This window comes from Mus caroli, chromosome 6, assembly GCF_900094665.2.
Source record: "Mus caroli chromosome 6, CAROLI_EIJ_v1.1, whole genome shotgun sequence".
Lineage (NCBI taxonomy): Eukaryota > Metazoa > Chordata > Mammalia > Rodentia > Muridae > Mus > Mus caroli.
This window is the reverse complement of record NC_034575.1, coordinates 81,621,511-81,630,940: the sequence shown is the minus strand read 5'-3', so window position 1 is coordinate 81,630,940 and position 9,430 is coordinate 81,621,511. Positions and strand designations below refer to the sequence as shown.

At 52.7% G+C, this 9,430-nt stretch overlaps 1 protein-coding gene across 2 annotated transcripts in view; it reads left to right on the top strand.

Moving 5' to 3' along the window:
- Positions 1–9,430, top strand: part of Fbxo41 (F-box protein 41) — a 34,285-nt gene that overhangs the window by 15,346 nt on the left and 9,509 nt on the right. Inside the window, exons 2-6 of one of the 2 annotated variants that reach the window (XM_021165328.1) lie at positions 3,040–3,214; positions 4,273–5,310; positions 7,806–8,031; positions 8,498–8,571; positions 8,805–9,163. In XM_021165328.1, the coding sequence (XP_021020987.1) occupies positions 4,412–5,310; positions 7,806–8,031; positions 8,498–8,571; positions 8,805–9,163 (1,558 nt within the window). In that variant the 5' untranslated portion in view covers positions 3,040–3,214; positions 4,273–4,411. The remainder of the gene's footprint in view (positions 1–3,039; positions 3,215–4,272; positions 5,311–7,805; positions 8,032–8,497; positions 8,572–8,804; positions 9,164–9,430) is intronic. The other variant, XM_021165330.1, reaches the window with a different exon arrangement.

The following is a 9,430-nucleotide window of genomic DNA, read 5'->3' as shown; positions in this document are numbered from 1 at the left end:
CAGCCAGTGCTACAGCCTCCACACTTGGTGCTCTGAGGCCCCTTGTGAGATGAATGAAGGGAGCCTGTTTGGCAATAGAGAAGGCACAAGCTTAAGAGTAACTTTTATTTTCTAGGTTTTTCTAGAAACGTGCTGGTCTTCATCTTCAGGAGGGCTTTCCATCACCTTGCCTTCTTTATCCCCAGAGTGTTTATCCAAAGCCAGAGACTTCATCGAAAGTTATAATTCTATAATCGATTACTCGATGGTGGTCAAGATGGGGAATCGGAGTCATCTCTTAGCAACGGAGCCCCTGTGCTGCCCATTGCCAGAGCCCAGGCTTGGGAGGAGGGCTCTTGCCAGGACCCCTGCCATTGAGGCAATGCAGGTTCCCAGCTCCTTGACCCCTTCTTACTCAAGCTGAACTCCCCCTCACCCAGGCTGCTTATAATGGACATTTCCATGGAGAGGACACAGGAGGGCCAGAGGAGTCCAGAGCAGGCAGGCCCCAGACTGCCCTCCCTCTGAGTTTCCTGCCTCCTCTCTTTGCTTGAGTTCACTTTAGTTTAAAGCTAAGAACTGGCTCTTCATTATCTCTCAGTCATATTAGATTACTGGCCCCAGGCAGAAGGGGCCTCTCCAGGCGAGTGATCTTCTCCTTCTGCCTTCAGATTGGCTGAAGTAGGTCTTGATGGACTTAACTGAAGCAGCCATAACAAAGACCACAACAGCTAACAGCATCCTAACAATTTTCTGCTAATGTGGCAGCCTTTGTGGGGACATGGCCTCAGCTCCAGGGGCTGATTTGCTGTTGTGACAGGTTTCACCAACTTTTTATTTTTAATTTTATTTTTTTATTTTGAAACAAGGTCTTTCTTTCTGTGTAGGCTCAGTTGGCCTGGAGCTCTCACTAGGTAGATCAGGCTGACCTCCAACTCACAGAGATCTGCCTGCCTCTGTCTGCTTCCTGAGTGCTGGGATGGAAGGCAGGCATCCACCATCTTTTCACTAGGGAGTGCGGGGAGTGGGACTGGTTTACACTCCCTTGTCTTCATTTCTTTCCTTATTTTTTGTTTGTTTGTTTTGGGTTTTTTTTTTTTCCTTGCACATGGAAGGGGATGAGACAGGGTTTCTCTGTGTAGCCCTGNCTGTCCAGGAACTCACTCTGTAGACCAGGCTGGCCTTGAACTTAGAGCAATCTGCCAACCTCTGCCTCCCAGTGCTGGGATCAAAGGCNTGTGCCACCACCTCCTGGCTGTTCTGACTTGAATGCCATTTTTTAACAGCTTGGTCAACAATAGTCTTCATAACAGAAGCAAGTGAAGGGAGAAGGGGTTTACTTTAGCTCAGAGTTCATAGCACCATCCACCCAGGCAGCAGGAACTTGCAGAGGCTGGTTGCCTTTGCAGGATCAGGAAATAGCACTGAAAGCAGGCTACTNCTCAGATCTTAATCTATGCACATGGTCCAGGGCCACCCACAGTGGGCAGCTTTTTCCACCTCGACAACTGAAATCAGAGTTCCCCAGTGGCCCATTTCCCAGATGCTTCTAGATTCAGTGAAGGAGACAGTTAACACTAACCATCACAGGGCGGGGGAGATGGCTCCATGGGGTAAAGGTGCCTAGCGGGTAAAGAACAGGACCGCCAAGCCTGACAACCTGAGGTCCAACCTGGATCCCATGTGGTGGGGGGAAGGGACTGACCTCTGACCTCCACACATGTGTCATGGCGTGATACCACATCCCACCCTACACAAAATAAATGGACTAAATGTAAAGGGAGAAAAAGCCACTACCTACCACAGGGCCTAGCCTATTGTTTGAAACGGGAATCTATCTGTCTCTCATTCCTCAGATGTTTTTCCCTAGTACAGGGAACACAGACCCGGTGTAAGGAAAAGGGGGAGCTGATCATCTGCCCCAGTCCACATGGACAGGTTGGAAAAGTGGGAAAAAGCAGACTCCCCAAGATCCAAGCGGAGTGCTGAGCTGAGGAGGAAGGAGGCTAGGTNCGGGGTGGCCATAGGATGGCTCTATATCCGTGAGGAAATGGCAGAAGGAAGGCAGAAGTCCAGAACCCATCAGGAGGGAGGGGTGGAGCTGAGAGCAGCTTCAAGGTGTGAGTCGAAGGGGGGAGTCAGAGAGAGGTCATGGGGCTNCCACACAGAGGCTGGAATCAATTAAGCACAGAAAGTCACAAAACCAGAGGAAAATCACCATCCTGTTTGGGGTTTTATTTCTGTGAATTGACACCATGACCACTGCAAGTCTTTTAAAGGGTTGGCTTACAGTTTCGGAGGTTTGGTTCTTTATCATCAGTGGTGGGAAACACAGCAGCTTTTGGCAGATGTGCTGGAGATGAAGCCGAGAGTTCTACTTCTTGGTCCATACACTGGGCTTGGCTTAAGCATGTAAGACCTCAAAACCCATCTCCACAGTGACATACTTCCTCCAAGGCCACACCTACTCCNACAAGGTTGTGNCTCCTAATGGTGCCATTCTCTAGTGCCATGAGTCTATGGGGACCGTTCCTATTCAAACCACCACATCCACCCAGGGCAATATCATGGCAGCCTAGATGTCAACAGATGCATAAAGTGGACAAAGATCTTGATGACAACTGCACTGTCCTCAGAGGGAGCATGAAGCCCGAGTTCAGGCAGTTAAGAAAGGAAGTCACAAGATGAGGAAGGGTGAGAAGCCACAGGTGAAGGATGGGTGGCTCACAGCCAGGAGTGATAGGAAAGATAATGGGGCCCTTGAGGGGACGGGCAGGAGTGCTCCCTGAAAGCCAACTTATCCAAGTTTGAGGAAAGGACATCAGTGCCTGGAATGGTGGCATGGAGCAGTGCCATCTACAGCATCATGGCTGGGCAAGTATCTTGGTCTCTACAACTTANCTCTAGTGGTTCAGCCTATGGGATGGATGTGATCTTCATAAGATGAAAGTTAAGTGTCTGTTTGAGGACCTTCTTAGATGAGCTTAGATGACATACATGAGCTAGGGTACACAGAATACCCCAGGGTTCATGTACATGTCTTGATTTTTGTCTACATAGGCATTCATAACCCAGCCCTGATCAAGCTCAAGAACATTTTCAATAGCACACAAGGTTCCTTCCTGCCCCTTCCCAATCCATGAGGCCCCCGGGAAGAGCCTCTTCCTCCGCCTTGTGCCTGGTCTTGCCTTCCAGCTCTGAAATCCTGCAGTGTATTCAGCTTGGCTTCTTTCCTGTAAGTAATTCTAAACAGATTCATCTGTTGTTATGGATACTGGTTCCTTTGTCACTACAGAGTAGCAGTACATTATGAATAGACCAAAATCGATCCATTCTGTTTTCTTCCTTGGGATCTTATTAATTCTGTAACATTTGGCAATTCACCTGCCTTGGCCTACTAAGTGCTGGGATTAAAGACATACGTTGCCACGCCTGGGTCCTGTTCTGCTGTTGAAGAATGCTTGGGCATTTTTTTTTCCTAGGTTGGAAATCCTTACAATTATAATTATTTCTTTAAGCCAGGCTCGGTGGCTCATGCCTATAATCTTGGCACTTGGGAGGTTCAGAAAAGTGACCCTCTGAAAGTTTGAGGCCAGTCTGAGCTACATTGTGAGTTCCAGGCTAGCAAGTCTAGGGAGTCAGACACTGTCTTAAACAAACAGAAAACTTGGTAGCAACAATAGTTCATTCCTGTTTCTATAAGGCAGCATCTCATGTAGACCAGGCTAGCTGCACCTCTGCATGTAGTTGAGGACAATCGTGAATGTCTCATCCTCTTGGCTTCCCCTCCCAGCTGCTGGAATTACAAGCACTTGCCCCATTGGCAAACCAGTTTTGTTTTTAAAGTCAAACATTCCCTAAATTTTTAAAAACTTATTTTACTTTTTGTGTATGAGTGTTTCACCTGTGTCTACNAATGTTCATTGTGTGCTTGCCTAGTGCCACGGAGGTCTGAAAAAGCAAACAAGAGCCTTGGAACGGGAATTAGAATGGTTTGGAGTCATTTGTGTGCATCTGGGAACCAAACCCAGGTTCCTTGCAAGAGCAACGAGTGCTTTTAACTGCAGAGCAGTCTTCTCCAGCCTCCGAAAACAAATATTAAAAACAAACAAACCCATCCACCTAGACCTAGTAATCTTAGCACTTGGAAGGCCAGTGGCTATTGGCCTCCTCCGGCTCCTCCATCCTGGGCACGCTGGTTTCCCGCTGAATAGGGCACAGGGTTGCTGGACCTGGGAGNAGCGAGTAGGAGCAGGGCTAGCAGGCTGCTGAGCTTCACTTTCTTTCTTCTAGCCTCCGGGGCCCTGGCTGTTGGTGAACTGAGCCTCCTTGATCTCGCAGGCCGGGCCCACCCGCGGCCCCCCATGAGCGCGCCTGGCTGACCCTGGAGGCGGCCGCGGTGGAGCCGGCGCGCCCCGAGGGCGGCGGGGCCATGGCCTCGCTGGACCTACCGTACCGCTGCCCGCGCTGCGGGGAGCATAAGCGCTTCCGGAGCCTATCGTCGCTGCGCGCGCACCTGGAGTACAGCCACACCTACGAGACGCTCTACATCCTCTCCAAGACCAACAGCATCTGCGACGGCGCGGCCGCCGCTGCAGCCGCTGCCGCCGCAGCCTCTGGATTCCCGCTGGCACCTGAGCCTGCCGCCTTGCTTGCTGTCCCCGGGGCCCGGCGCGAGGTCTTTGAGAGCACGTCCTTCCAGGGCAAGGAACAGGCGACCGGGCCCGCGCCCGCGGGGCCGCACCTGCTGCACCATCATCACCACCACGCGCCACTGGCGCACTTTCCCGCTGACCTGGTGCCNGCTAGCCTGCCCTGCGAGGAGCTGGCTGAGCCGGGGCTCGTGCCCGCTGCGCGNTATGCGCTACGCGAAATCGAAATCCCACTCGGCGAGCTGTTTGCACGCAAGTCCGTGGCATCCTCTGCCTGCTCGACGCCGCCACCCGGACCTGGCCCTGGTCCTTGTTCCGGGCCCTCCTCTGCATCGCCGGCGTCGCCATCACCTGCGGACGTCGCCTACGAAGAGGGCCTGGCACGCCTCAAGATCCGCGCCCTGGAGAAGCTGGAGGTGGACCGGAGACTAGAGCGGCTGAGCGAGGAGGTGGAGCAGAAGATCGCGGGCCAGGTGGGTCGGCTACAGGCGGAGCTGGAGCGCAAGGCAGCAGAGCTAGAAACTGCACGACAGGAGAGCGCGCGCCTGGGACGCGAGAAGGAGGAGCTGGAGGAGCGCGCCTCTGAGCTCTCACGCCAAGTGGACGTGAGCGTGGAACTGCTGGCTTCACTCAAGCAGGACCTGGTGCATAAGGAACAGGAGCTGAGCCGCAAGCAGCAGTGAGTAGACCCTGGAGGTCCAGCGGGTGGGTATTCGTGGATGTCACACACTTATCCCCANACGTGCCTGGGGTGTCTCCATGTGGCCAGGTCCGTGATGGTAATGTCAGTGGGTTCAAGAGTGTTGTGGTGGTGGTGGTGACTTGGGACCTCCGAGTATGTGATATTGGGACCTTGTGCCCACTCTTGAAAAGTATTTCTTCGCCTTTGATATCCAGGCCAGGCAATGCTTGCGTTTTGGTACCAGATCTTTCCCATTAGCCTACTAAAAGAAATGCCCCAGTTCTCCATGCCCTGTACTTCGTCAAAGCATGCAGACACAACTGCATCCCTTCCATAAAGATGGAAGAGGTACCATAAACCTGCTTCCTCTCGACCTTCTACCTCTGTGCTCTTACTTTCTTGAAGGCCTTGCTTGTCTTTCTAGTTCTTTCTTGAACCTACCCACTAGGGTCAGGTTGCCACTTCCACCATCAGCCACTGTGTCATCAGCAAACTTCGTGTTCCTCATCCTCCTGATCCATCTACAGCCCCCTCCTCACCCCTAACACAGACTCCCTCCCTCTGTAGCCCAGGCTGCCTTCGAACTTGTGATCCGCAGGCTTCTGCCTCACGAGTGCTGGTATTACTGCCAGGTTAGCTTTCCTTTATCTTTGTCCCTTTACAGCTATCTTTCCTGCCTTCCGCTTTGTTTCTCTAGTCTCAAAGGGAGCCTTAGGAGCTGCATAGGATCAGNCCTTGGGCTTGTTCCCACTGTTACATAAGCTCAGCCCAGGCAGGGATTTCCTTTTTTTTTCTTTTTAAGAGAAAAGGGTTTATTTTTGTGTATACTTCATACTCCATCATAAAGAGAAGTCAGAGCAGCAACTCAAGGTAGGAACTGGAACAGAGACAAAGCACACCTTTCCACTTTTCAAGTTGCTTCCAAAACACGGAGGAGCATTTACATACTGGTTTGTTCCCCGTGGCTGCTCAGTTTGCTTTTTTCTATGCAACCCAGCACCACAGGCCGAGGGACAGCTCCATCCTCGGGATTTCCTTTTTTGTTGTTTAGTAAAGCTTTCCCTGTATCCCAAACTCTGCTTGGCAGCCGGAATAGGTGTTGAATGGATGCGAGAACAGCTGAATGCAGGTGGGGATAACTGAGCACTTGGGTAACTGAGTGTGCTGTGTTTGTATGTATCCCTCGGATGCTGGGAGGTGGTACCTTGTGGGGCTATAGGAGTTCTTCACGCATGAGTTGATGGGACTCCTTCATTTTGGTGCTTCTAGAGCACATGCACGTGTTTGAGCAGGTTGGCCGGTCTGAGCCACCATGGTTCTTGGTGTATTTCAGAGCATGAGTGTGCCTAAGATTGAGTATGAGTGCATACCTAGCAACATGTTGGGCTTTGTAGGATATGTGTTCATTGCTATGAGGCTTTCAATGTGGCTGGACATGTTCCTTTGTGAGGAGACAGTGTATTGAGGCCACAGGGAACTGAAAAAGTCTGATTTTTGTGTATAGGGGTCTTGTGTCTGGAGGTGACTGTGTGAAGGAATGAGCATGCTGGTGACTGTGTCAGGAAAGACTNGGTATATTTAGTGACTTTGCTTGTTGCCCTGACAAATTAGTTGACATAGTTTAAAATGCTGGCAGTTTGTTCACTGGGTCTCATGGTGGAAGGGTCTCTCCTTCCTGTTGCCCTCCAGCCTCTGATGGTGTGGTAGCACAGTTTTTGTTTTAAATTTATCTTTGCTATTTTTTTTTTTTGTGAATGTGTATAATGTGTGCATATGTGACCTCTGGTGCCCACGGAGGTCGGAAGAAGGAGTCAGATCCCCTGAAATGGGAGTTATAGGCAGTTGTGAGCCAGTATGTGGGTGCTGGGACCCAAACTCAGGTCTTCTGCAAGAGTAACAAGTGACTGAGTGATCTCTCCAGCCACGGGTAATAAAAATTTGTATTTTGGAAGCAATTTGAAGGGGAAAAGGTGTGCTTTGTCTTGTGGTTTGGGGAAGCACTCTATCATTGTAGGAATGGTGTGATCTTAGGTGTGTGGGGTCGCTGTTCACATCCTGTCAGCCAGGAAACAGAGAGATGGAGGCTGCTGTTCAGTTTGCTTTCAGCTTTTTGTTTAGGCTGGGGCCCCAGCCTGTGGAACAGTGCCACCTAAATTTAGGGTGGATCTTCCCACCTCAGTTAGCACAATCCAGAAACTTCCTCACAGATTTGTCCAGAGGTTTGGATCGTATGTGATTCTAGATTCTGTCAAGCTGACAGCATTAACAGAGGTGTCCTGGACTGACTGTGTGGCTTGTGTGTCTGCCTGTTTGTGTTGGGAGAGGAGGGGGCGAGGGGGGTTAGGAGGATGTGGTGGGCCTGACCTATGGGATCATGAGCAAACAGCTTAGGCCACTGTGTTAGCTCTCTCCCCACTGGCCACTTTCCTCCAACGGGAGGTGTGAGTGCAGTCAGGCCGGGGACCTGGGGTAAGAGACTGCTCCCGGCCCAGGGAGGTGGTGCAGATCGACCAGTTCCTGAAGGAGACGGCAGCTCGGGAGGCCAGTGCCAAGCTGCGGCTGCAACAGTTCATCGAGGAGCTCCTGGAGCGTGCAGACAGGGCCGAGCGCCAGTTGCAGGTCATCAGCAGCAGCTGTGGNAGCACACCCAGTGCCAGCCTGGGCAGAGGAGGTGGGGGCAGTGCCTCGGGGCCTGGGGTGAGAGGCCCCGGCAGAATGGTGAGTGAGTGAGCACCTGCCCTGGCTTCTCATTGCTCCTGTGACCCCCCCCCCACAGCCATCCCACACACCACCCNAGCTTGCCTCCTTTGCCTATACCATAGAGGCAGCCCCAGGTCTAAAGTGGGAGGGAGATGCACTCTCGGCAGGGCAGCAGCGCGGGCTCTGAGGCTGTGACAGAGCAGCTTCTGTAGCCTCAGCCTTCAGAAGCCCTTCTCCGCATTTCAGATGAGAAGCCTAGGAGTCACAAGCTGGGCCCTGGGATGCTGGGTGGGTGGCTTGGGAGGGAATTTGGGAGCCTGCCTGTCTGGACTGTCTGTCTGTCCGTCCATTCGTCCATCTTTCCCAACTGTTTTCTTCTCTCTCCTTTCTTTCTTCTCTCCATCTTCCTTTCTCTCCCACAATTGCCTTCTTCTCTGGCCTCCTCTGCCCATCCTTTCTTTCTCTTCCACTCTGGGGGCTGCAGCGAGAACATCATGCAGGCTCAGCTGTGCCAAGCACATACGCCGTATCACGGCATGGCTCCTCTCCCAGCACAGGGTAAGCCTTGGGCTTGGCCCACCCCAAACAGCCTACCCTCACCCTGGAAAGTCTGCTGGCCCATTAGAGGCTTGTCTCCTTCTGTGCCCACGCCCCCTGTTGTCACCAGTCTGGCTTTCCATGCTCAGGGAACTTTTGGAAAGCTAACCATAGCTGGTGGTAAGGATAGTGTGGGGAGTTGGGACAGTCTGGTAGTCCTCAGCCTTCAGTATGCACTCCCCCACCTACCCCAGGGCCTCCAGCCGTGTGCCAGCTGCATCCCAGAGCTCAGGCTGCTATGACAGTGACAGTCTGGAGCTGCCCCGGCCAGAGGAAGGGCCCTCGGAGGACAGTGGCCCTGGGGGCTTGGGTTCACGGGCCCAGGCTACCAACGGTGGTTCAGAGCGGTCCCAGGCCCCTCGTAGTTCAGGCCTAAGACGACAGGCCATCCAGAACTGGCAACGCCGACCTCGTCGTCACAGCACCGAGGGGGAGGAGGGTGACGTTTCGGATGTGGGCTCCCGAACTACTGAGTCAGAGGCTGAAGGACCCTCTGATGTCCCACGCCCTGGACCTGCTGTGGCTGGCCCCTTGAACAGCTGCCGGCTCTCAGGTAAGTCCTGAGAGAGTGAGTAGGCAACGCAGCCTCTCACAGGGGACACAGGGTAGAGGTGGTAACCCTTGGCCCCTTCCTTTTGCTTACCTATCAAGTACCCTTCAAGCTTGGAGCTAGGGTTTGTGTGACAGGGTGGGTCTGCAGGGACCTAAGAATGCCCCATTTAAGGAGTCTGAACATGGTGGGCTCCATCACAGGCAGGGAGAGGAGCTGAGTGTTTATTCTCGGCTCTGAAGCACCTGGCGCAGAGCAGGGGTTTGACGG